Source organism: Megascapheus bottae, chromosome 17 (genome assembly GCF_031878675.1).
Source record: "Megascapheus bottae isolate mThoBot1 chromosome 17, mThoBot2.hap1, whole genome shotgun sequence".
In the NCBI taxonomy this organism is placed as follows: Eukaryota; Metazoa; Chordata; class Mammalia; order Rodentia; family Geomyidae; genus Megascapheus; species Megascapheus bottae.
Window position 1 is genome coordinate 15818677 of NC_143525.1, and position 27075 is coordinate 15845751.

At 42.8% G+C, this 27075-nt stretch overlaps 1 protein-coding gene across 3 annotated transcripts in view; it reads left to right on the top strand.

The window, feature by feature from the left end:
* Window positions 1-27075, top strand: part of Tex2 (testis expressed 2) — an 87875-nt gene that overhangs the window by 29612 nt on the left and 31188 nt on the right. For all 3 annotated transcript variants that reach the window (XM_090349936.1, XM_090349935.1, XM_090349933.1), the window contains exons 2-3: window positions 8582-10232; window positions 26213-26413. In XM_090349936.1, coding sequence (XP_090206062.1) covers window positions 8607-10232; window positions 26213-26413 — 1827 coding nt within the window. In that variant the 5' untranslated portion in view covers window positions 8582-8606. The remainder of the gene's footprint in view (window positions 1-8581; window positions 10233-26212; window positions 26414-27075) is intronic.

The window sequence follows — 27075 nt, forward strand, 5'->3', positions numbered from 1 at the left end:
CAGAAAAAGAGATTGATATGATTATACATCTTATCTAGTGTCCTCCTTTAAAAATGATCCTTAAGGCGCCGGGAGTTTGGCCTAGTGGTTAAAGTGTTTGCCTAGCATGCATGAAGACCCGGGTTCGATTCCTCGGTACCACATACATAGAAAAAAGCCGGAAGTGGTGCTGAGGCTCAAGTGGTAGAGCTCTAGCCTTGAGAAAGTCCAAGGACAGTGCTCAGGCCCTGAGCCGAAGCCCAGGACTGGCAAAAAAAAAAAAAAAAAATGATCCTTAAGCAACTTTGTGTTGCAAGTGAAGGTGACTTGGATAGTGAATCGCATTTTACTTAGTCTCTTATAACATTCTATGTTCCTGTGGATTCTATTCATTTTATTGGTTGTAGTTGACGTTCTTCTCTTTTACTGTATATTTCAGTGTGTAAGTTTTTCCATAGTTCTACATTGTCCTTGAGCTTGTCATTCTCAGTGGTCACATCTGTCTGAGCCAAACATAACTTTAGCCAGCCAGATCAGTCTTCATGGTGTTTGGGGAAGGTTGGAGACAAATTAGAGATTAGCGGGTTGTTGATCTTTGATAACACACCCACAGTCCACAGGCTCAGTCAGCTCAAATAAAATGATGTACTCAGGCCTGCCGCTGATGCCAATAATAATAAGAGCTCTTGTCTGTTCAGTGTTATTCTTAATTTCCCCAGCCACCCCTAGGAGATAGGCATTGTTATCTCCATTTCTACGAGAGAAAAAAGGCTTTTGGCAGGAACTTGTCTAGGGTCACATTCTGATAAGCCTTGGAGGTAGAGTATGAAGCTAGGCCTGTTTAATATCAGAGTTTTTAACCAGGTGTTTTGTGCTGTGGTCTTACCCATTCACTTCTCACCTCACTTCAGAAATCCACCTATTTTTGACATTAATCCTCACAACAAACACTATTAATGTGAAGTAAAGTTCTGAAGATAAGCATTAAAACACAGGGAAAAACCAGGCAATAGTGGCTCATTCCTGTAATCCTAGCTACTTAGAAGGCTGAGATCTAAGGATCATAGTTCAAAAAACCAGCCTAGTTCAAAAAACCAGCCCAGCTGCTGTTCAAAGCTAGAAAAGACTGAAAGTCCATGAGATTCGTATCTCTAACTAACCACTAGAAAACCTGAAGTGGCCCTAAGGCTCAGGAAGTGGCCCTAAGGCTCACAGTAGTTGAGGGCTAACCTTGAGCTGAAGAGCTCAGAGACAGAGTCCAGGCCCAGAGTTTAAGCCCCAGGACCAACAAAGCATTATCATCATCATCATCAACAACAACAAAAACACAGGATAAGTGGAGTTCTTGATGTAGGCCAGCAGAAGCCCCAGGGAAAACGCTTCCATAAGATGTATTGGTTAAGATTTCCTAGGTATAGAGCAGGGATGACTCAAGCCCAGTGTGTCCTGCCTCTGTCATAGCCAGAACTAGAGTGGTCAGGACAGAGCCACCTGTATGCAGTTGGGCAGTTAGGGGGAAGGATGTGGGATGCTTGAGGAGGCCAGATTGAAAGGTGTTCCTGGTTGTATTAGCATATAGAGTGCTGCTTATCTGAATCTCATTGTAGTAGAGACAGGACCTTTCCATCTAGGACCAGAACATGTCAGGGATGTTTTACAGCTGAGCCAAACAAAGACTCATTCTGGAAGACCTGCAAGTATTTGTTAATATGACATGAGCTATTTGAAAAGTATTTTGACTTAATTATCTTAGGCATGTTAGTTGGCTGAAGTATTCTCTTGGTGTGGAAATTAAACAAGTCTCCTTGGTGTTTTCTCATTTTTTGCCTCCAGTGAGTGGATGGCACATGGAGCTTGTGAGAGGGAGGACAGTTGACTCTTCAGCCTTTGTTTTGCTTTTGATTTTGCCCGATAGATGGAAACCATTGATTTAGTTTTTATTTATAGATAGAATAGAATCCTGCAGAAGTCCTGGAGCAACAAACTCTTATGTGAGGCATTCTTTTTTTTTTTTTTTGTGGATCATGGGGCTTGAACTGGGCCTGGACGCTGTCCTGAGCTCTTCAGCTCAAGGTTACCACCCTACCCTTGAGCCAAGCTCCACTAACCGTTTTCTAGAGGTTAATTGGAGATAAGAGTCCCAGGTCCTTTTGTGCCTGGGCTGGCTTTGAACCTTGATTCTCAGATCTCAGTCTCCTGAGATACCTGGCTGAGGCATTTTTAATCAAAGCAAGAAATGGACATCTTTGAGGGAGAAGCATGGTGAAGATCTTCAGAAAGGCCATCCGCAGAGTAGCTGAGGATACAGTTTCCTAGAGGCATATTTGGCCAAGGCCCAGCCTAGCCGAGCACTTGGCTTCATTTTTTTTTATTTGCTTTCATCTAAATGAATATCTTTTATCATAGAACCATACTTAAATATAAACACTAAAGAAGGTGAGGGGGTTTTAAAAATTGTTTTAGCTAGTGAGATATGCAGTAGATTATTTCATTGTAGAGTTTGAAGAACCAGCTTAAAAGTTTTATTTTTATTTGAGTGTTGTATAGAGGGATTTCAATTTGATATTTCATATATATATATATATAAAATCTTAACTTTTTTTTCTTATTACAAGAGATCATGCCTATAAATCCCAGATACCCAGGAGATAGGGATTAGAATTATGGTTTGAGGCTAGCCTAGGTAAAAGTTAGCAAGATCTTGTCTTAAGCAATAAGCTTGTGTGGTGGTACATAGCTGTCATCCCAGCTGCCTAGTAGGTCTTTCCTTAGCTCCTGGTATCCAACATCACTTAAACCCATGCTTTTGTTTTACATTTCCTTTACTTTGAGTCTTCTTCCTCCTATCCCCCCCTCCTTTTTTTTTTGCCAGTCCTGGGCCTTGAACTCAGGGCCTGGGCACTGTCCTTGGGCTTTCTCAAGGCTCTACCACTTGAGCCACAGCACCATTTCTGGCTTTTTTCTATGTATGTGGTACCTAGGAATTGAACCCAAGTGTTGGTGCATGCTAATCAAGTACTCTACCACTAGGCCAAACTCCTGGCCCCCCTCCTCTCCCTTTTAAAGTACCCTCCCCCTAGACAAGCAAACAAACAAACATTGGATTAACCCTGGTAATTCATGTTCCTCCCATCTCAGTAATTAATCTCATTGGCCTAAAGCAATGTATTCATGGACTCTTAAGGATTAAGATGGTGATGTCTTTTAGATTGGTAGGCTGTGGTGGGGGGGGATATGGTTGGATGGCATTATTCTACCTGCCATTTTTCATCCCCTGTTAGTCCCTGTTTTCCATTTCTGTCCTTAACTTTCCAGCCATTATGTTCAGGCATCACTTACCTCATCCATGCCTTTGAGAATGGCCTCTAGACTGCTCTCTTACCTGGAATTCTTTCTGCCCATATGCCAAACTTGAAGCATACCTTTTTTTTTGGGGGGGGGGGTGCTGATTCTGTCTTATTCCCTGTCTGGTTCTTGCCTTTAGTTAGGTGCTATTGTTGATATTGGAGAATGTTTGTAGAATAGCTTGAGGCCTGGTTCTTGGGGGGAACAGTTGTGTTCACCTTTTTTGCCAGGCCCTGGGAGTATTCCTGTTGTAAGGACTCTATGGTAAAGGTTCCTAGCGTTTTCAGAACCTACAAACATGGGCCTCCAATCTATGTGAGGGCTGGTGTATTTCTGGTGCAACTATTCCTGGGTAGATACATCCCTTTATATTCCCTTAGTACTGTGTGAGTCTCTTTAATACTCTGCCTAAACCAGCCCTAGACCTTGATTTCTGCTTAGAAGGCCTTTAAAAGTTGATGCTCCAAAGGACCCAAATCTCCAGGTTTCCTTCTTCCTTACTTTTTTGCCTGGCTCTTCCTTACTCAGTTGCAGAAGCACCAAAACTTTTCAACTTTTCAGGGTGTGTGTGTGTGTGTGTGTGTGTGTGTGTGTGTGTGTGTGTGTGTGTAATGACTGTCACTTCCATGACTGAGTAGCATCGATTGTGATTTCTGGCTGGCTGACTCTCCCTCATGGCCTCCCATCCTGTGGGAAAGGTCCATGTGGCAGGAATTATTTTATTTTTTAGTTATTATTGTTGTTTCCAACAGGACAGTAGGCCTGATAATGAAACTTGCCTTTCCAAACAACAGGCTTGTTTCTCTACATTGCCTCTGCCACCCTTATCCTGAACATGCTTAATCTGTAGCACTATTGTGATTGTGTCAGACTTTTGCTTCACATATCTCTAATAGGAAATTGTTCCCAGGGAGCCGTACAGACAACATGAGCTTTGGACCCTCCTCACAAGATACACAAGTCAGTTTTAAGCTCCAAAATCTTGTGGTCTGCTTGTGGCTTTATAAAAATGAGATCTGTTGGCTAGAAAATTTCCTGTGCTAGCATTTCAGTTCCTGAGGGATGAGAAAGGTCATCAGTTTTTCTGGACATGATTGAGTTTGGGTAGGAGAGGGCAGGAGGCTCATTATGTTTTATAGTGCTTGATTGTCAGACGAATAATGAGACCCTTCATTCCTCAGTCACATGTTACTAGTTGAAAACCAAGCTCTTAGCTCACTGGGAGTCATCTGCAACTAGGCTCATATGGTGGATTCCATGACCAGGGCATCTCTACACAAGGAGGAAGATTGCTATTGTGAAAATGGTGTCTGGATCTGGCACTCAGTGTTGTGCCCTTGGATAGACCACGTCATCTTCTGGGTCCTTAGTCACCTGACTTTCTTCTAGGCCTTGCTGTCCTACAGGTCTGTGACTGGCAATGTGGAGGGTTATCTCCATTGGCATTTGAAGTCAGCCATTAGGAGCATTAACAGGAGAAGACCTGGGGGAGAACACCAGATAGGTTGTCTAGTGTCTAAACCACACACTCTGTTTCTAGTACACCAAAATATCCAGTGATTTTGATCAGAACTAGTCTGATCTGCCCAGTTTACAAGATTGGCAAAGGCCCCGAGATTTTCTTGTATTTAAAAATACCAATGTGGGGCAAGAGGTATGGCTCTGGTAGATAAAGCACCTGACTAGCAAGCTGTGTGCCCTAAGTTCAAACTCAATAGCATTGAAAAAAAGACGACTTAGTAATGCCAGACTCGTGTGGCTTGCATCTATAATCCCAGCTATGCAGTAGATAGGCAAACCTCCAGGCTTTATTGACCCTAGCTCAATAAAGAAGTTGTATGGTAGCACATTTCTATGGTCCCAGATGTGTGTGAGGCTCTGGATCATAATCCATGCCAGCTCTGGGCAAAAACGTGATATCCTGTCAAAATTTACTACAGCAGAAAAGGACTAGAGAATGGTTCAAGTGGTAAAAGTGCCAAACCAACAAGCACTGTTTAAACATTTGTAGGGAAAGGAGGGAGGGAGGGAGAGAAGGGATGCCCTAGTCTTACATTAGAGACTGGGGAAGTGGTATCAGCAAGCTTTAGTTGGTGTCAATTTGAGAGTGACTATGAACCTCTGAAGCTGCTACTAAGGCTTGGAGATCATTCCTCCCCTGCCTCTCCCCCTTTTTTTTGGTGGGTCATGAGGCTTGGACTTGGCCTAGCTCGTTAGCTCAAGGCTACCACCCTACCCCTGGGTCTGGGTATTGTCCTTGAACTCTTCAGTTCAAAGCTACCGCTCTACCTTTGAACCAAGCCCCACTTCTCGTTTTCTTGCAGTTAATTGGTTAATTGGAGATAAGATTCTCAGGTCCTTTTGTGCCCAGGGTTGGTTTTGAACCTTGATCCTCAGCTCTCAGCCTCCTGAGTAACTAGGATTACAGGTGTGAGCCACCTTGCCCCTGCTCATGTCCCTTTTTGAGCCAGGCTACTTTCTCCCCACTGACATCCTGGTATCCTGCTCTCCATTAGGCCCAGCTGGGACCATATTGGCTAGCATAGGCAGTCTGGCTTATGGAGCTCAACAGAGGTTCCTCTCTTCTCCCTTCCCCTACCCCCACCTTTTTTTGGGGGGGGTTCATGGGGCTTGAATTCTGTTGGGTACTGTCCCTGAGCTCTTCAGCTCAAGGCTACCACCCTACCCTTGAGCCAAGCCCTACTTCCCAGTTTTCTAGAGGTTAATTGAAGATAAGAGTCTCAGGTCCTTTTGTGCCTGGGCTGACTTTGAACCTTGATCCTTAGCCTCCTGAGTGGCTAGGATTACAGGTGTGAGCCACCTCGGCTCCCTTTCTTTTCTTGCTGGTCCTGGGGTTTAAACTCTGGGTCTGGGCACTGTCACTGAGTAACTTCTGCTGGAAGCTAGTACTCTACCATTTTAACCACAGCACTGTGTGGTTAAGATTGGGGGATAAGATTCTCATAGAGGAAGTATGGCCCAAAATAGCAGAGCACTACTCTTGAGCTGAAGAACTCAGGGACTGCGCCCAGCCCCACAATCAAACAAACACAAGAGTCTTATGGACAGTCCTGCCCAAACTGGCTTCAAACCACAACCTCAGTTCTCAAGCCTCCTGAGTAACTAGGATTACAGGCGTGAGCAACTGGCACCTGGCTCAGAGATCCTTTTTAGCCAGCAGGTCAGCGGCTACCTTTCTGTGTAGAGGGAGATTTGGCAAGTAGGCCTGTCCTAGGCTCTTTTCAGGTACCCACTTTTCCATATGGGGCCCAGCCTGGCAGCTGAAACCACAGCCCTGTAGTTGTACTACCATTTGCATACTGTGGCCTTGGGCTGGATCTGACTTGCCCTTAATTCCCAGTCCACCCACCCCAGCTAATGCCAGGCCTCTCCACTCTTGCCTCACTTTCCCAGTAGACCAACTTAAAATGATCAAATTCAGAATTGCACACTTTGTACTTGACTTTTACCACAGTTACCTTCGCTGGGAAGCCATTGCACTCCATGCAGCAGCCTCAGAAAGTGGAGCCAAGTGTACTGTGCTTTATGCAGTTAAAGCAACTTGCTGAGAATTATCAAGGACCAATTTTCTTTTAAAATTACCTCTATAATTTTCTTTTAAAATGACCCTTGTAAAACTAGGTGGCAGTGAAATGAAAATCCTGTTATAGTCCTGATACAGTTCTTCTTCGTAAACTTACAAACGTGTGGATATACAAATAATGAGAATCATGCTGAGGCGCTGCGGTGGCTCACGCCTGTAATTCTAGCTACTCAGGAGGCCAAAGTCTGAGGATTACGGTTCAAAGCTAGTCCAGGCTTTAAAGACCGTGAGACTTACCTCCAGTTAACCACCAGAAACCCAGAAGTGGTGCTGTGGCTCAAGAGGTAGGGCTGTAGCCTTGAGCTGAAGAGCTCAAGGACAACACCCAGGCCCAGAGTTCAAGTCCCACGACTGACCAAAAAAAAATAAATACATCCCGGACCAGAGGCTGTTTTTTTCTGGCTGCTATAGTTCCTGGATATAAATGTCCTGGTGTGATTGATGAGTCCTTCACTTCTCCTAAATTCACCTGAAATAGGAGGGTCCTAAATTGACTGAGAAAAACTCTTGGAAAGTTGTGGTGAAAGTCCTTTCTCAGTGGCTGGGAGCCTAGTCTAGTGTTAGCGCACTTGCCTAGCATGAGTGAATCCCTGGGTTCACATACACAGAAAAAGCCAGAAGTGGTGCTGTGGCTCTAATGAGAAAGCCTTTGCTCGAGGTAAGTTCTCTATCACTCGAGCCACAGTTCCACTTCAGACTTTTTAGACTAGTTTATTGGAGATAGGAGCCTTATGGACTTTGCTTCCTGGGCTGGCTTCAAGCCACGATCCTCAGATCTTAGCCTCAAGTATCTAGGATTAAAGTTGTGAGCCACAGGTGTCCAGCTCTCCCTCTCCCCAACCCCCTCCTTAAATAGTTGTATAAGAGGGTTTCCATTCAGCCTGTCAATTTGTGAGTATAGAGCATCTTGATCAGTGTCATCTTCAAGAGTTATTGATGAGTAGTAGGCTGCAGCATTGACCTTTTATTTCTTGGCATTTGAATAATGTATTCAGCTTAAAATAAATGTTTACTTAATCCTAAAGTCTTAGAACATGATCATGTCTTCATAGCCACCTCAACACCCTGGCTTTCCAGTACCTGCCAGTTAGAAAATAAAGAAGTCAATAGGTCATGGTCATGTGTTAATTTTACTGAGTCCCACACTTGGATATTTTGCCTCTTACTTGCAGTGGCAAAACAATGCTGCAGGAGAAGTAAGATACATCGTTAGGCTCACTGTGAACCACTGCCAAGGGAGTGGTATCCCTCTTGCTGACCACTGATGTACCTTCTAGGACAGTATCCTGAAAATTACCAGGAAGCACATTATATTCTGTTCTGCTTCTGGTAACATCTATTGCCTAAGTACTTTAATCCATGCAGTAGAGAATTATTTGTAGAAATGGGCCAGTGAAAGGGTGGAAGTGGTTATTCGGATGTTAGGAAATAAGATTGTGTGGTGTCACTTGTAAAACTGGTGTGTGGTTTCCTCATAAGAGAGAATGCCTAACTAGAATTTCTCTAGTGAAAATTAAACCATTAAACTCACTGAAGTGAAAAAACAGTGGGCATCTGCCAAAGAACTAAGCTTCACCTGGGCTCCTCCAGCAAACAGCAGTATGTCCTGTGGAGAAACTGCTTTCTGATGTCTGCTTTTCTCACTTTCCACAGAGTCTGAGTCCTTGGAAAGCCGGCAATGACAAGTTTGAATGGTCGCCATGCTGAGAAAACCATTGACATGCCAAAACCATCAGCCCCCAAAGTGCATGTGCAGAGGTCTGTGTCCCGAGACACTATTGCCATTCACTTCTCGGCATCTGGGGAGGAGGAGGAGGAAGAGGAGGAGGAGTTCAGGGAATACCTTGAGGGGCTGGACGACCAAAGCATTGTAACAGGGCTTGAAGCCAAGGAGGACCTCTGTCTTGAACCCCAGGGTAGCCATGACACCGTGGGCCCTGCTGCCATCCTGCCAGATGGACTGTCTGTGTCCCAGGCACCTGCTGTTTTGCCCATCTCTGAGAACACTGTAAAGCTGCTAGAGTCTCCTTCTCCGGCAGTACAAGTATTAAGTACAGTGCCATTGGCTCTGTCCCCCGGGACCTCTTCGTCAGGGCCCTTAGCTAGCTCCCCTAGTGTGTCATCCCTTTCTGAGCAGAAAACCAGTTCTTCTTCCCCGCTGTCTTCTCCTTCCAAGTCTCCTATCCTTTCATCCAGTGCCTCATCCTCCGCACTTTCCAGCACAAAGCCCTTCATGAGCCTGGTGAAGTCCCTGTCTACTGAGGTGGAGCCAAAAGAGTCCCCACACACCCCCAGGCACAGGCACTTGATGAAGACATTAGTCAAGTCTCTGTCCACAGACACCTCCCGGCAGGAGTCCGATGCTGTGTCCTATAAGCCTCCTGACTCCAAACTGAATTTGCACTTGTTCAAGCAGTTCACACAGCCACGAAACACAGGTGGAGATTCCAAAACTGCACCTTCTTCTCCACTGACTTCTCCCTCTGATACTCGTTCCTTTTTTAAAGTGCCCGAGATGGAGGCAAAAATTGAAGACACTAAACGTCGCCTTTCAGAAGTCATATATGAACCTTTTCAGCTCCTCAGTAAAATTATTGGGGAAGAAAGTGGCAGCCATAGGCCCAAAGCCTTATCTTCAAGTGCTTCAGAACTCTCCAACCTGTCCAATTTGAACGGGCACTTGGAAAGCAATAACAACTACAGCATCAAGGAGGAGGAGTGTGACTCCGAAGGTGATGGCTTCAGCAGCGACTCTAACATTGCTAGGAGCGAACCCCCAAAGTCTACTGAAGAGTCTGCAAGAGAGGTGGAACCGAAAGGCTCCCAGGCGAGCAGTTTGAAGGATTTGGGCGTGAAGACAAGTTCGCTCGTTCTTGAGAAATGTTCCTTGTCTGCCTTAGTGAGCAAAGAGGATGAAGAGTTCTGTGAACTGTACACTGAGGACTTTGAGCTGGAAACTGAAGGGGAGGGGAAGGCAGACAAGCCCCTAGACATCCTTCTCAAGCCAGAGGTGCTCGAAGATTTCAGCGCAGTTCTGGACAGTGAGGATGAGGTGCACACACAGGTAGAATTACCCGTGAAGACATTGGGTTTCTTTATAATGTGTGTCTATGCATACCTCATCCTCCCCCTCCCCTACTATGTGAGTGGCCTCTTTCTGGGATTTGGCCTGGGATTCATGACTGCGGTTTGCATGATTTGGTTTTTTATACCACCAAGTGCTCATAAATATCCGAAGTCACATAAAACTCTGCAACACTGGAATAGAAGATCGCTGGACATCAAAGAACCTGAGATCCTAAAGGTAGGCCTCTCTAGCTGCTGTCAAGTATGTGTGGTCACAATAGCTCTCTTATGGAACTAAACAGTTCTTTTGGCTGATTGCTAAAGACTTTTGTGCCCAGAGTGAGTTTTTCTAAGATTTCCAGATGGTTTGAGGAAGCAGTATTTAGACCTAGTTTTTACTTATATATCCAGTTCCTATTATTTAAGTTTGTCAGGGACTTGCTACTTGCTGAGGATTTGTTATGGCCTGTCTGTTAGGGTTAAATAATCTTGAGAGTTTGAAGTTGGGTTAAATCCTCTCAGAATTGCAAGAGAAAGCAAGGAAGGAGAGAAGACAGATTAGTGCCAGCTGGTGGCCCTTGCTGGTTGTACTCTCTTGTCTGTGCACAGGGGAGAAAGAAACATCACCTGCCTATGCATGTCTGCCAGTGCCCAAGATGATTCAGCAGGGCTAAAGATAAATATGTTTGAGTTTCTGTTGTTATTTTGCACATTTAAATTTTACAGTTATTTATGTTTCATAAAATCTACAGTACCATTTATATAGTAGTATGTACATATACATTTTTATGTGTGTTTTTGCAGACAGGACATGGAATCAGAAAAGTTTAAAAGTTGTCCAATTAAACTTCATAACCACAGGCATTTGATGTTTCCAATTTTATCTACAAAGAGACTTGGGGGCTAGGAGGTTAGCCTAGTGGTAGAGTGTTTGCCTAGCATGAAGACTCAGGTTTGATTCCTTGGTACCACATACATAGAAAAAGCTGAAAGTGGTGCTGTGACTCAAGTAGTAGAGCTCAGTCCTTGAGAAAAGTCCCAGGACTGGCAAAAAAAAAAAAAAAGGCGGGGGGGGGGGAGGTTGGGCTCTGAGAGCTGGCCATTTGTCCAAGTTTTCTGGACATTTCATTAAGTAACAGAGGAAGATTTGGAGCCTAATGTACTGCTACAGAAAGCATAGCCTGGAACTGCTAAAGAACTTGTGTTACAAGAGTTACACCAAAAAGAACTTGGTCTCTGTGAATCAGTTTTGAACCTTATTTGACTTTTTTAACCACTTCTTTTTCAAATTCCAAACTTATTTGGTTAAATTCACATTTTCTTTACTTACATTACAATGTTTTAGAAGTAACAGCATGATCATACAACAAAAAACAAAACCAAAAGAAAACAAAGGGTCAGAAATGCTATTTGTTTTGTAATTTCTTTGTTCAAAAGTAATAGTTATTGTTAAAAAAAAAAAAATAGGGACCGGGAGTTTGGCCTAGTGGTTAAAGTGCTTGCCTAGCATGCATGAAGACCTGGGTTCGAATCCTCGGTACCACATACATAGAAAAAAGCCGGAAGTGGTGCTGAGGCTCAAGGCTCAAGTGGTAGAGCTCTAGCCTTGAGAAAGTCCAAGGAGAGTGCTCAGGCCCTGAGCTCAAGCCCAGGACTGGCAAAAAAAAAAAAAAACAAAAAACAAAAAACAGGAGAAAAGAAAAAAATAGAACTAGGAGTATGGCTCAAGTGGTAGAATTTTTGCCTAGCAAAGTTCAAGATCCTGAGTTCAAACCTCAGAACTTCCAAAGAAGATTCCAAAGGAATCTTTATCACAGTAGTGGAAGGGAGGAGGCTAACAATTTGGTATCATTAACTTCATTAATGACACTGTTAATACATCTCCATGCATGAGGACATATATCACATACATGTACCTCCTCACTCACTTCCTTTTCTAACTTGATTAAATGGTATCACATATTTTGCAATCTGATCTTTCTTTCATTCTTTTTTAAGGTATGCTGGTGTTAAATCATGAGGATGGGATATCTTTACCTTAGCATTAATATGTGGAACCAAAGTGACTCATCATGTGTGTGGCTTAGCTTTTTTGATAGAGTAGTGCTGTGACTACTTGATTTACATGGCCTCTAAGAAGGCTAGCAGTAAAGAAAAATAGGGCATTAACTCCAGTGCCTAATGACTGATTGTTGACATTCAGTTTAAACTGGTTTAAGCACTTGCTTTTCTTAGGAAGATTGTAATTTTAATCCAAAGTCCATAGAGGAGGCCCTCAGGACCTCTCCCAGAGCCTGCTGGGTCTAATATGTAGAAGTTAGTTCATGACTGATGAGAAGCAGCACCTAGGAAAAGGTTGCCTGGGTTATCCAGCCTAGTGAAGTGTGAGTGCAGGAAAGCAGGGCGGTTGCCAGTTTAGAGAACTTGGCTGGTTTTAAGCCTGGTAGCTGAGTAAGGTACCTTCAAGGCAGGCCCTCATGTGTGCCATAGACTTCAAGGGTACCACCCTAGGCACACCTTAGTATGATATACTTCTGGAGTTCCTTTTTGAGTGACTAGATGTCTAAGCGAGAGGACCCCGCCCTCCCTTGAAGTGAGTGAGCTTGGGCCTGGGAAGAATGAAAAATTGGAGCCATGGTGCTGTTCTTGGATGTTTGCTGAGAATTCTTAGCCAGACTGGACAGTCCTCCTTCCCTGGTAACATATTTGTCATTTGAGTGTGTGTATTTTCTTTTTTTCTGGTCCTGGGGCTTGAACTCAGGGCCTAAGCTCTGTTTCTGAACCTCTTTATGTTCAAGACCAGTACTCTACAACTTGAGCCACAGCACCACTTCTATCTTTTTCTGAATAGTTTATTGGAGATAAGAATCTCATAGACTTTCCTGCCCAGGCTTGCTTCAAGCCACAATCCTCAGGTCTCAGATTCTTGGATCCTCAGAGATCCTTACTAGTTGGGATTGCAGGGGTAAGCCACTGGCACTAGGCTAATTAATACAATTTTAAAATTATATTCATGAGCAAATTCTCAGACTTAGGCACTACCAGCAAAGCACCACAGTAGGATATCAGTTTCTAAAGTGGTAATTGTCTGGGTGTGCGTGCGTTCGTGTGTGTGTGTGTGTGTGTGTGTGTGTGTGCGCGCGCGCGCGCCTGCCTGCCTGCCTACCTGCCTGTCTGCCTGTCTGTCGGTGTCTTTTTGTGTTTGTGTGCCAGTCCTGATGGGGCTTGACTTCAGGGCTTAGGTGCCCCAGGTTCCCCCAAGGCTAGCACTTTATGACTTGAGCCAGCACCATTACTTCCAGCTTTTTAGTACTTTTTCTGTCCAGGCTGGCTTTGAACCATGGTCCTCAGATCTCAGCCTCCTGAGTTAGCTAAGATTACAGACATGAGCCACTAGCATTCAGCAGAAATATCTCTTTCCTTAGAATATGACACAAGAAGATCTATGATACAAATAATAGGTATTTATGATAAGGTTCTCTTAGTACAGGTTTTGGTTTTAGTATATAAAAGAGAAATTTTTGAGCCAGATGTGGTATATGCCTCTAATTCCAAGCACTTGGGAAGGTAGAAGTGTAAAGATGGAGAGTTAGAAGCCATTTGGGGCCACACAGTAAGAACCAATCTCAATAAGCCAAAGGTTAGCATTATAGCTCAGGGAAGATCCCTTTATGTACAAGGACCTATGTCCCATCCCCATTACTGCCAAAAAAAGAAAAAATAATTTTGCAGAGCAGAGAAGACATTGTATTTGTAAGCTTAATTTCAATTTTATGATTTTTTGTAATTTTATGAAATTAGAGTCAGTAAATCATTAGGAGGAAATGGCCTCATTACATACAACCAAGAGACTTAGGCTGTCTTTTATAGTTCTCTTATGACCCTGACTTTACTGCATATAAACAATATAAGAGGGGCCAAGAGTTTAGCCTAGTGGTAGAGTGCTTGCCTAGAATGCATGAAGACCAGGGTTCAATTTCTCAGTACCACTAGGAATAAGTTAAAAAGGTTAAAGAAAATAAAGCTGGCTGGAAGGGAACTATATGGAACAAACTTCCATAGCAACAGTGTAGTAATGTAGCTAAGGATGGTGGGTGATCCCAGAAAGACTTCTGTGCTCTTCCTGAGGCTTCAACTCAGTGTCTGGGTTCTGTTCCTGAGCCTTTTTTCCCCCTCTCTCTCTCAAGGCTAGCACTCTACTGTTTATGCCACAGCTCCACTTCCAGTTTTTTATGTGTGGATAACTGGAGATTAAGAGTCTCATAGACTTTGTTGCTGGAGCTGGCTTTGAACTATGATCCTCATATCTTAGCATCCTGAGTGGCTAGGGTTACAAGTATGAACTGCTAGTGCCTACCTTGAAAAACTTTTTTTCTTTTCCTTCCTTCATCCTTTTCTTTTTTCGTGTGTGTGTGTGTGTGTGTGTGTGTGTGTGTGTGTGTGTGTGTGTGTGTGTGTGTGTGGTGGGGCTTGAACTCTGGGAGCTATCCCTGAGCTCTTCAGCTCAAGGCTACCACCCTATCCCTTGAGCCACAGCCGCCACTTCCAGTTTTCTGGTAGTTAATTGGAGATAGAGTCTCACAGTTGTTAGTGCCTGGGCTGGCTTTGAACCACGATCCTCAGATCTCAGCCTCCTGAGTAGTTAGAATTACAGGTGTGAGCTGTCGTGCCTGGCTTTTTCTTTTTCTTTTTTCTTTTTTGTATTTTTGCTTTGGCTTTTAAGTTTTTATCAAAATTTCCAAACATATATGAAAGTAAAGAGACTCGAGACTCAATAATGTCCTCTCATGCCCTCCTGTTCTCTACACCAATTTCAGTAATTAACATTAGCCAATATTCCACTCAGCTTATTAACATAGGATATGACAGAACTACTATTCTGGTCCATTTAGTTTTTTGTTTTGTTTTAAAATTTTTATTTTATTATAAAGGTAAAGTACAAAAGGGCTATAATTACATACATAAGGTAATGATTACATTTCTTTTCAAAGAGTGTTACCCTTCCCTTGTTTTCTCCCACTGTCCTTTCCTTCCAAATCCCCCCCCTCCGTGGTCCATCTATATTATGAGAATTTATGGATCCTGGCCATTCCTCCTGGATTCTGTCCAGTTCTGTTTCAGGCATCATATGTGCAGAGAGGAAAGAGGGTGTGGGCATTGTGGATCTAAGATTTCCTCAAACTGTTCTTCTTGGAAGAGTAAGATATTAACTTAAAACCAACTATTTTTATTTTCTTGTTATATGTCAATGTCTGATTATTTAAAAGTCTCCGCTTCTCTGTCTTGTTCATGTTACATATTTTTCTTTGTCCAGTTTTTGTCTTTAAAATTGGTACCATTTCTAAGTGTGGGTCCTTATGGTTTTTCTGTGCGTACTCAAGCACACATCCTTGTTATTTATTTGAACATTTCTGGGCCTAGCATGGCCGCTCCCCCATGTCTGCAGTTGTAACAAGCCCTGGAAAAATAAATTCCAGCTAAGCTGCCTTGCAAAAAGTTTTGTTTCGAACCTGGTTCTCACCTGTAAGAGTAAAATTGGCAAAACTCTCTTGACACAAACTTCCGGAAATTGAACGGCCGATATTAATTTTGCGCGCTTTATGATCTTTGAGTATGAATGTGTGTGAATGAGTGAGTGAACATGTTCAAGGTTAAATTGTCAGCATGCTGAAAAAAAAAAAAAAAAAAAAAAAAAAAAAAAAAAAAAAAAAAAAACTGGTAAATATTTTTCTAGATCCTGAAATCTGCATTTTATTGCAGGGCATACAGCTGTTTACATTGTAAACATTGTATCCTGTTCAGCTCAGAGGTGTTAGGGAATTTGGGATTTATTACTTTAAGTTAAAGTTTGGAAACATGTATTAGAGATTTAAATGTAAAATTGTTCATTAACGTCAGAAACTTTGCCTGTCCTTTCTTGCAAACTGACACTAGAAATCTGATGGTAAAATGTGGATAATGTGATTAGTATTTTAAAGGAATGTTAAAAAGGAAGAAAACTAAGTCCAGACTTGGACTTTTGGTGCACTGATGTCTATAGTTCTTGCATTAGGGAAAAACTGTTATTTGAGTTTAAACTGTCGTTGGAGTTTTAGACAGTAATCTAAACTGCATAAGAGCCCCTTTTTTCTAAAAGGCAAGAGGAGTGCCTTGGGCCCTAGGGGGCCTGAGGGCAGGAGCTCTTTGTGCCCTTAAAGGTTTTTCAATTGCAAATAAAGGCTAAGGTGTTAATTGTTTAAGCCAGTATCAGTAAAAGTTATTAAGAACATTGGAAATGGGTTTCTAAACAATATTTGAAAGTGAAGTTGTCTTATATGTTTAAAGAAAGAGAGAAAAGGAAAATCAGGACTACCAAAGTAATTGCTTAATTGCTATTTCAGCTTGCTCTTGTAACTTCCAGCTAGCCCATTGGAGAAGAACAGCAATCCTTATTCAGATGTAACTTTGGCCTTTTCCAGGTTCTAGGTAAGCTCATGCTTAGAGACTATTTCTGTGTCTACCACCTTGTTGCTCTATTGGAGATACATGGCCGTTCGTAGGACTCACTGATCTGAAAACTGCAGTTTTGAGCCAACCCCGGGCAAAGCAAAGTCCCTGTGAGATTGTGGTGTCTAATCTGGCAGCAGAGTGCTATTAAGGCAGAGTTGCTTTGGAGCTTGAAGCCGCAGAGTGCTAGCTCTGAGCTGAACAGCTGGGGGACAGCACTCAAGCACCAAGCTCAGGACTCACAGTGGCAGGGTGCTAGCCTTGAGCTGGAGAGCTGAGGGACAGTGCCCAAGCCCTGAGTTCAAGTCCAGCAACTAAGCAAGTGAATTGCCAATGGGACATTTATCCCTGTGTGGGGAAACTCTACTGGGACACGACGCAGAAAGCCTCTGCTTGGATGGCAGAGATGGTGTCAGATCTTAGTCACTTGTGCTTGGCCGATCAAATTAATCAGAGCCGGGAGGTCATAGAATAGTTTGTAAGCATGCCTTACTAATGCCCGTGCCTTTCATAACTGGGCAGGAACTTGTCAATCTTCTGTGATAGTGGATAGTTTAAAGCCCTAATTGAGCAAAATTTTTATTTATTTATTTATCTATTTATTTTTGACACCAGCCACAAATTCAGGAAAAGTTTGTGGATTTGAGACTTGTGTCTCTATTAATCTGTTTAGATCTGACAACTGAAGCATTGTTAAGGTTGCAGAAATTTAGTTCCCCAGACAATCAAGAAAAGGCTTTTGCAAATGGGTGCTATGTAACTACACTATTGTAGCCAAAGATGGTTTGTGCAGTTGTTAAATGTCAAATATGATCTCTAGTTTGGAGTAAATTATTATTCCTGATATCTAATCCTTGCAATCCCTAATAAACAGGCTAGGCTTTTTAAGGTCCCTGGTCAAGCACAGAGACAACGCCCCTGAGTCAGCTTGAAGAAGTCACAGAAGCCGAATCTCCGCCCATCTATCCCCTTTAGATGAAGGGACCAGTCATTTTTGGAAAGTGAGACAGGATATGAGATATTAGAGATAGTGAAAAGAATAGAAATTGCACTTGTGTTTCTTTTAAAATAAAGGCGGGGGATATGTCGGGAGCAAGAGTGGAAACAAACTGTACTTTGATTTGCATCAGATAATTGCTTGATTGTCTCATTGTTTTTTGGCCTTCTCCTGTTCAATTGATCTGAGATTTACCATATGAATGTAACCCTCAACAGCTCCCTGATTAACGATCTGGATGTAACACCTGGGAGGGCCCTGGTCTCGGGAGGGGATAAAAACTTTGTGTTAAGAATAAACGAGGTAGCAGTTTCTGCTTGGGCTGCAGACCTCCTGGACCCGATGTGTTTGTCTCTCTTCTAATTTTTCCAGTCCCTGCCCCTTATTTCAGGAACCCCAATTTGCTGCCGGGAGGCCCCGGCAGCTGGAAGGGAACTATATGGAACAAACTTCCATAGCAACAGTGTAGTAATGTAGCTAAGGATGGTGGGTGATCCCAGAAAGACTTCTGTGCTCTTCCTGAGGCTTCAACTCAGTGTCTGGGTTCTGTTCCTGAGCCTTTTTTCCCCCTCTCTCTCTCAAGGCTAGCACTCTACTGTTTATGCCACAGCTCCACTTCCAGTTTTTTATGTGTGGATAACTGGAGATTAAGAGTCTCATAGACTTTGTTGCTGGAGCTGGCTTTGAACTATGATCCTCATATCTTAGCATCCTGAGTGGCTAGGGTTACAAGTATGAACTGCTAGTGCCTACCTTGAAAAACTTTTTTTCTTTTCCTTCCTTCATCCTTTTCTTTTTTCGTGTGTGTGTGTGTGTGTGTGTGTGTGTGTGTGTGTGTGTGTGTGTGTGTGTGTGTGTGGTGGGGCTTGAACTCTGGGAGCTATCCCTGAGCTCTTCAGCTCAAGGCTACCACCCTATCCCTTGAGCCACAGCCGCCACTTCCAGTTTTCTGGTAGTTAATTGGAGATAGAGTCTCACAGTTGTTAGTGCCTGGGCTGGCTTTGAACCACGATCCTCAGATCTCAGCCTCCTGAGTAGTTAGAATTACAGGTGTGAGCTGTCGTGCCTGGCTTTTTCTTTTTCTTTTTTCTTTTTTGTATTTTTGCTTTGGCTTTTAAGTTTTTATCAAAATTTCCAAACATATATGAAAGTAAAGAGACTCGAGACTCAATAATGTCCTCTCATGCCCTCCTGTTCTCTACACCAATTTCAGTAATTAACATTAGCCAATATTCCACTCAGCTTATTAACATAGGATATGACAGAACTACTATTCTGGTCCATTTAGTTTTTTGTTTTGTTTTAAAATTTTTATTTTATTATAAAGGTAAAGTACAAAAGGGCTATAATTACATACATAAGGTAATGATTACATTTCTTTTCAAAGAGTGTTACCCTTCCCTTGTTTTCTCCCACTGTCCTTTCCTTCCAAATCCCCCCCCTCCGTGGTCCATCTATATTATGAGAATTTATGGATCCTGGCCATTCCTCCTGGATTCTGTCCAGTTCTGTTTCAGGCATCATATGTGCAGAGAGGAAAGAGGGTGTGGGCATTGTGGATCTAAGATTTCCTCAAACTGTTCTTCTTGGAAGAGTAAGATATTAACTTAAAACCAACTATTTTTTTCATCCCCAATTTCATACTGAGTATAGGTGGGACACTTTGAAGATCATTCCTACTGTATAGGAATTGGTTTTTAAAGAAGCTGACCACACCCCAAAGCTGAATTTGCTAACAAGGTGGTTCCAGGGTGTGTATGTGCTCTTGTATTGGTTTCCAGACCACTGTGGTAAACTCAATTTCATTTGAAGCTTCTTTCTGTGTTATCCACATAAATTGCTGTCATGATACTCCGAAGGATATGATTCTTTTTTTTTTTTTTTAACCAGACCTGGGCTTAAGCTCAGTGCCTGAGCACTGTCCTTGGATTTTTCTCAAGGCTAGAACTCTACCACTTGAGCCTCAGCACCACTTCCGGCTTTCTCTAAGTATGTGGTAGCGAGGAATCGAACCCAGATCTTCATGCATGCTAGGCAACACTCTACCACTAGGCCAAACTCCCGGCCCCAAGAACATGATTCTTTTTTTTTTTTTTTTTTTTGCCAGTCCTGGGCTTGAGCTCAGGGCCTGAGCACTGTCCTTGGACTTTCTCAAGGCTAGAGCTCTACCACTTGAGCCTCAGCACCACTTCTGGCTTTTTTCTATGTATGTGGTACTGAGGAGTTGAACCCAGGTCTTCATGCATGCTAGGCAAGCACTCTACCACTAGGCCAAACTCCCAGCCCCTAAGAACATGATTCTTATCTATATTCATCTTTGCTTTTTCTAGCTAAGAAAGTTAACTAAGCCTTGTGACTTTAACCTGAAGTTGCCCATGTTATTGACTTTTGGCCAGAATTATTGGAAGTGATCTGTTTGACTATTTGAGATCTATCTATCTATTTACATCTGTGGTATCATTAGCAATGAGCCTCACCCGGAATACAAATACTGTGCCAACTTAAGGTGTCAGCTACAGGCAGATGTCATAGTGGATATACTAAACTACCTGAAAGACTGATGATGTAATCTTTCGCTCTGTGTTTTTATTTACTTTTAATAAAAGGTATATTAGGCTAATACAGGGGGCTCACACTTGTAATCCTAGCTACTCAGGAGGCCAAGATCCAGAATCGAGGTTCAAAGCCAGCCTGGGCAAATAAATCCGAGAGTTGTGTATCCTTAATTAACTAGCAAAAAAGCTGGGAGTAGAAATGTGCCTTAAGTGATAGGCTGCTAGCCATGAGTGGAACTCAGGGCTTGCACACTGTCCTTGGGCTTTCCTCAAGGCTAGAGTGCTCTACCACTTGAGCCACAGCACCACTTTCAGCTTCTCTATGATATTGAGGAATCGAACCCTGGTCTTCGTGCATGCTAGGCAAGCACTGTATCATTAGGCCAAACTCCTGGCCCTGAGTCAAAAAAATTGCTTGATTGACAAGGTGTGTGACCTAGAAAATGTGGAGGTTACTACCTGATTTGCTTGCTTATTTACTGTAGTTTCCATACTTACTTGTTAATATGATTTAATATTTATTTGTATTAACCTAAATTAGACCTTGGCTGTTGCAGTAATTTTTTTTTTTTTTTTGCCAGTCCTGGGCTTTAGCTCAGGGCCTTAGCACTGTCCTTGGACTTTCTCAAGGCTAGGGCTCTACCACTTGAGCCTCAGCACCACTTCCAGCTTTTTTCTATATATGTGGTACCAAGGAATTGAATCCAGGTCTTCGTGCATGTTAAGCAAGCATCTACCACTAGGCCAAACTCCCGGCCCCTGTTGCAGTAATTCTTATGAGATCATTTTATATGCCTGCCTCATTTATTTGTTATCTTTCACTCTGTTACTCTCTGCTAATGTATTATAATTTAAATTACAATTTAAAACTATGCTGGGTTTGGGGGTTGCTCTTCTGAAGGATAGGACAGTTGAGATACAGGCCATTTCCCCCAGTCTGTGGCTTTAGCCCTGACTCCAGCGATTCCTGTGCCATGGCTGTAAAAGTGACCTTGTAAGAGGCAGTAGGAGGATGCAGACACTATTGATGCTAGTGTTTTCTTCCCCTAATGGACTTCTTAAGCAAATGTTTTCTAATGCCTGTGCTGACTTTCTGCTTGAGTCTGTCATTCATAATAAGAATTTTGTATGTCTGCAAGTATTGCTTTCATGGATAAAATTAAATTCATAACAAATGCCCCATAATCTTTATTAGACTGTTTTTTTTCTCTAGTTTCAAAAATCCATGATATGCCAAACGGTTTTAACAGATGATTCTGGCCATCAATCATCAGTGCATCTAAAAGAGATAAGCCTGATAAATCCAAGTCATGTTTCTTTTTAGTGTGTGTTTGGGGGTTGGGGCTGAGCAGTAGTAACCTTTTTTAAAAAAATGTGCCAGATGGGATTTTTCAGCCACAGTAGCCTTAGGTCTGGCTCTGATGGGTCTTTCCTGATAGGGTTGAGGACAGGAAGAGCAGGGATCTGAGTGACAGACAAGGAGACATGCCTGCATAGCCACAGGGAAAAATAGATTGCAGTGTTACTGGTGTCAGTCCAGGCACCACACACTGAAGACTATAGAATTCCATCCCTTTCCTTGGGTCAAAGGGCTGGTGCTTTCCTCTGCTCAGCTTGTCCTCTGCTCAGCATCAAGCTGAGCAAGAGAGCATTGGCCTTGAACTTTTCATTGGTACTGTAGCTGAAAGGAAGCACAGTAATAGTCCTTCTAGACTTGATTATTTTGCAAAAGGTTAATTGTGGCTTTTAATCTTTCCAAGTATTAAATGGGCCCCTTTATAGCTGCTGGTTATATACTTGCAGAAAAACATGATTTCTACATCCAGCAGAGTTGAAGAGAAACCTCTGACCTTTTTCAAACACCATCACAGGACCAGCCTGTGGGCCAGACAGCTGTGGCCTGCTGACTGGGTCATTTTCCCCACCAACTTGCACTGTCTCCGTTTTAACAGATCCAGTTGTAGAAAGAATGAGGCTTGTCTGTGAAGTAGTGGTGTGGGCTGAGAGGATCTCAGCCTGGATTCCAGCTGAGCCCATACAGTGGGACAAGGGAGTAGCTCTCCACCCACTCCATATCTCCTAACGAAGTTGCAGAAGTACCTCACTTGGCAAGAAACTTAGGCTTAAGAATTTTAGAGCAGGTAAGCAGTGCACAGTGGGGAGTGGCTGGGTACTCTCTAGATTGGATATTTGACTGCTGGCATCTAGAAATTCCATGTGTAACCATTTCCAGGGAGTCGTTCATGTCCCAGAAGAAAATTGCTGCTTGATGGTATGGAAAGATGATTAATTTTGCACTGGGGAATTATTTTGTGGTTTTGGTCTTTTTCTCTGCATTTTTACAAAAGCACTTAGGTTTGGGTATCCAAGGGTACCTTAGGAATAGAATTAGTGAGTCTGGAGGTGACTCGTGCCTAACTGGCCTTCTAGCCTGAGCCTCCCAAGGCCAGTAGACCCTGTGGCTGTCTTTCTGGTGTGGATCAGTTGGCAGCTCCTGTCATTCTCTCAGGGTTTCCTATTAATGCTACAATGGCCTGTCACAGGAGGTGTAGGACACTGGGCTTTGGCCACAGGTTTCTCTCCTCTGGATAAGAAGGAATCAATTCAGCTTCTGCCCTGAAAAGCTTACTTTTCAGATTTTTTTTACTCTGCTCTGGTGTAGTTCTGTCTTGAGTTTTCTCTTTGGGGATGTCAATCAAGTCCTCTTCTAAGTAACTCAGCCTGTTCCTGATGTGTCTCTAGGTATGCAGCTAGCACTGTACTTGGAGGCTAGGATGGAGGTAGGGCATTGTCTTGTTTCCTGGTGATTTCCAAGGACTTGAATCCTCACAGCTATCTTCTGAGTTATACTTCATGCTAGTGGGGTCAATCAACAGACATTTACTACTGAGCTTAACAGTCTGCTCTGTGGAGTTGGTAACTCAGTTAAGGAAACCAGGTGGTTAACAGGTGCAGTGATAGAAGAGGGACAGTGAAGGGCTACTGCCTGGAATAAGTGTCGTCTTTGCCATGACCCTGAGGGGTAATGGGGTACTAGCCAGACTGGATGGATAGTGTAGCTTGTGTCATTGGACCCATATAGATAGTCAAGTCCCAGATGTGCCATCTCTGGGCCTTAAGAGGCAACTCACTTACCCTCTTCCACCCTTTTCCCTGGCAGAAACAAAGGAGATAATATAAGCCTGAGGTACCAGGAGCATAATATGAGTTTTAGCAGTTACTGTGGTGAATATTAATGCTAATATTTTAAGACATATGCATTTGAAATTTGTTCTTTATGCATATGTATGAGCTAGTACTGGGGCTTAAATTCAGGACCTTGTACTTCTGCTTGCTGCTTGGAGTTTCACTCCAATCTGACGCTCTACCACTTAAGCCATACCTTTACTTCCAGCTGTTTTGCTGGCTATTGGAGATAAGAATCTAATGACCGACCAGGAATTTGGCATAGTGGTAAAGTGCTTGCTTGGCATGCATGAAGACCCAAGTTTGATTACTCAGTACCACATACATAGGAAAAGCCAGAAGTGATGCTGTGGCTCAAGTGATAGAGCTGTATCTTTGAGAACGTCTAAGGACAGTGCCCCAGGCCCTGAGTTCAAGCACCAGGACTGGCAAAAAAAATCTCATGGACTTTTCTGCCTGGACTGGTTTCAAACTTCAGTCCTCAGATCTCAGCCTCCTCAGTAGCTAGGATTATAAATGTGAGTCACTAGTACCCTGACAGTTCCTTCATTTGTTCATTTGTTTGTTTAGTGAGGTCTGGGTGCTTTCCTTGAGCTTTTGTGTTCAATCATTTTTTTTTGTGCTGAACCACTTGAGCCACAACTCCACTTCTAGCCTCTGGTAGTTAACTGAAAATAGTCTCACAGATTTTCTTTCCATGATGTGAGACATCCACACCTAGCAATTTGTTCTTTTTCTTTTTTATTTTTTTTTTGGTTAATTGGAGATAAGTGTCTCAAGGTCTTTAGTGCCCGGGCAGGCTTTGAATCCTTATCCTCAGATCTCAACTTCTTTAGTAGCTAAGATGACAGGCATGAGCCACCACACCTGGCCTCATTGTGACTTTTAAAGAATGTGAGGTGAGAGGCCATAGTGCCTCACACCTATGATCCCAGCCACTTGTGAAACAGAGATCAGGAAGATCGTTTTTCAAGGCCAGCAGAATGTTGGCAAGATTCCCATCTTAATCATCAAGCTGGTCATGATGTGCATGCCTAATCCCAGCTTTGGGGGGGAGGGCCCTGTTGGTAGGGGGAAATAGTGGTCACTCTGGGCAAAACACAATGAAAAATAACTTTAAAAAAAAGGATTGGCTCAAGTAATAGAGTGCCTGTCTAGCAAGTACAAGGCCCTGAGTTCAAACCCCCTAGTACCACCAAAAGAAAAAAAGAATGTGAAATAGGGACCAGGAAAATCAGGATGCTCAACAGCAGGCCATGCTGGACCCTTTATAGATGAGAAAACTGGGAATGTGTGGTCTAAGTATCATCAACTGAATGGTGAAGACAGATTTGGAACCCAGACCTATCAGAGACTTAGCAGTTGTGTGAAGGCCTGTAGTTGATCCAGTTCCTGTGTTCTGACCAGTAGTGTTTCTTTCATGTAATCAGATCTCAGCAGAGTAAGATCTCACTTAAGCTAACAAATGATTGCTCACAATGGACACGCCATTTAAATCTTGATCCATGGGTAGTGGTGATTTCTTTCTTGACTGCACAAAGACAGATATGTGGTAGTTCAGGAAGGAGGAAATCTGAAGATGAAAGAGCCTCCACCAGGATGCCACAGCATCTGGGGACCCCAAGATGGCAGTGGGAAGACGGGGAGGCATTGCCTGGATTCTTTCCTAGCTTCTTACCTCTACCACTTACTCTAGTGTGGCATTAGAGGTTTGTGTTTTTTAAACTATGTAGATAGATACCAGGAACACTTCTCCCCTCCCTCATTTTCTGCTGAGTTAGGTTGTTCTAGAATTCCTGGAATTTGCCAAGTGGTAGAGGGTGAACTGTCAGCAGAGAAGGGTAGGTACTTACTGGTCTAGAACATGGCCTGGTGGGGGCTCTAGAGGGACCTGCTTCAGACTGCTGGGCCAAAAGAACTAGCTCCTTGACATCCTGGAAAAAGTTGTCCCTGTGAACCAGATTCAAGAGTTTTCCTGGGAACAGTAATTAAGCAGCTTGCAGAAGGCTGACTCATCTTCGGAGTTATGTCTGTCCTACAAACAGATGAGCAGTGCTTGTACCAGCTCATGTACTTACGTGTCTTGTTTTATTTCCTAAATCTGAAAGCTTGATGTTAGTTTCTTCATAAGTGAGAAATGTTTCTCTAGAACTACAAACGTTTTGTTTTTAAACTTTAGTCCTTTTGCCTAGGTTTTAAAATATTTTTTAGTTCTGAGTTTTTGGTATTCCAAGTTACTTTTTTAAATGGATTTTAATTTCTAAAACAGGACATACTGTCTGGAGGTTTGATTGCATTTCCTCATTTCAGAGTGCAGAATATCCAGTAAAGCACAATGTAAAATACTGCCACTACTAAGCCATGTACTGGTGGCTCACACATGTAATCCTAGCTACTCAGGAGGCTGAGATCTAAGGATTGTGGTTGGAAGCCAGCCCAGGAACTTAAAAAAAAGTCCATGAGACTCTTATCTCCAATTAACCACCAGAAAACTGGAAGTGGTGCTGTGGCTCAAATAGTAGAGTGCTAGTCTTGAGCTGAAGATCTCAGGGACAATGCCCAGGCCCAGAGTTCAAGTCCTATGACTGACCAAAAATAATTTTTTTTAAGAGTGTAAACTAACAACAACAACAAAAAGGCAGATTGGATGGGATTGATTCATCCCCATACAAAGTTAGGCAGAGAGACTTGCTCAGTCACATGAACTAAACCTTTGAGTTTCTTGATTTGTCTGTCAGCTTTAAATGAGAATGAACAATATATTTAGGGTAATAGATGTTGCTACCTGCCCTTAATCCAGACTTTTGGTTATCGAAACGATACCAGATTGCTCCCCATCATTGATCCTGCCAGCGGAGCACAGTCTCAGCAGCTTCTAGTCTTCAGAAAGCTGGCATCTGTACCACGGTCAATCTTGGTGATCGATCCCTGTTTTGGCCCTGAATCATGGATGTGTATACTCTTATTTTACTAATGAAATTTTTTCTCCATCAGGGATGGATGAATGAGATTTACAGCTATGATCCAGAAACTTACCATGCAACTTTGACTCATTCGGTCTTTGTGAGACTTGAGGGTGGAACCTTAAGACTTTCCAAGCCCAATAAAAACATATCCAGGAGGGCAAGCTACAATGAAACAAAGCCAGAGGTTACCTACATCAGCCAGAAAATCTACGACCTCTCTGACAGCAAGGTGAGCATGAGTAATTTCAGAAACAGACAGCTTAAATAAGTGAAAAGTATTTGGAATCTTGTTACTTTATTGTACCCACCCCCCAAAAAAAAATTTCGTTGTGGCTAATTAGGGATCAGGATGAATTGGGACAGTACCTCTCAGTGTTCACTGTGCAGATGAATCACCTGAGTATCTTTCAAAGTGCAGGTTCTGGCTCAGCAACTGTGGGCGGGACCTTATCAATGCTGCAGGCCCTCCAGCCATACCTCAGGAGCTGTGCATCCTATAGTCATAATTAAAATATACTATACTCATACTTTAAATAGCCCTATGTGATGGTGCCAGAGTACTAACTAGTAAAGTGTGTTCTATAAGTGGGGAATTGTGCATATGCAAGACAATTACATTTTGGTAAAGCAATATAGATTTCATTTTTTGTGAGAGATGTAAATTAGTTTATACTCCACAAAGCTATAGGTTTTGATTCTGATCAATTTCATTTAAATTATATTTAAGTTCTTCTAAATGATGGAAGCATGGAATTTTTCTTATACATTTTTCTACTTGATACACTCAGGATTGCCTTGACCTTTACATCTGAGGATTACTATTTCCTCCCCCAGCTTAAGTTTTACCCAGGGTCATTAGACTTAGCAGGTGATAATCAAATAGGCATTATA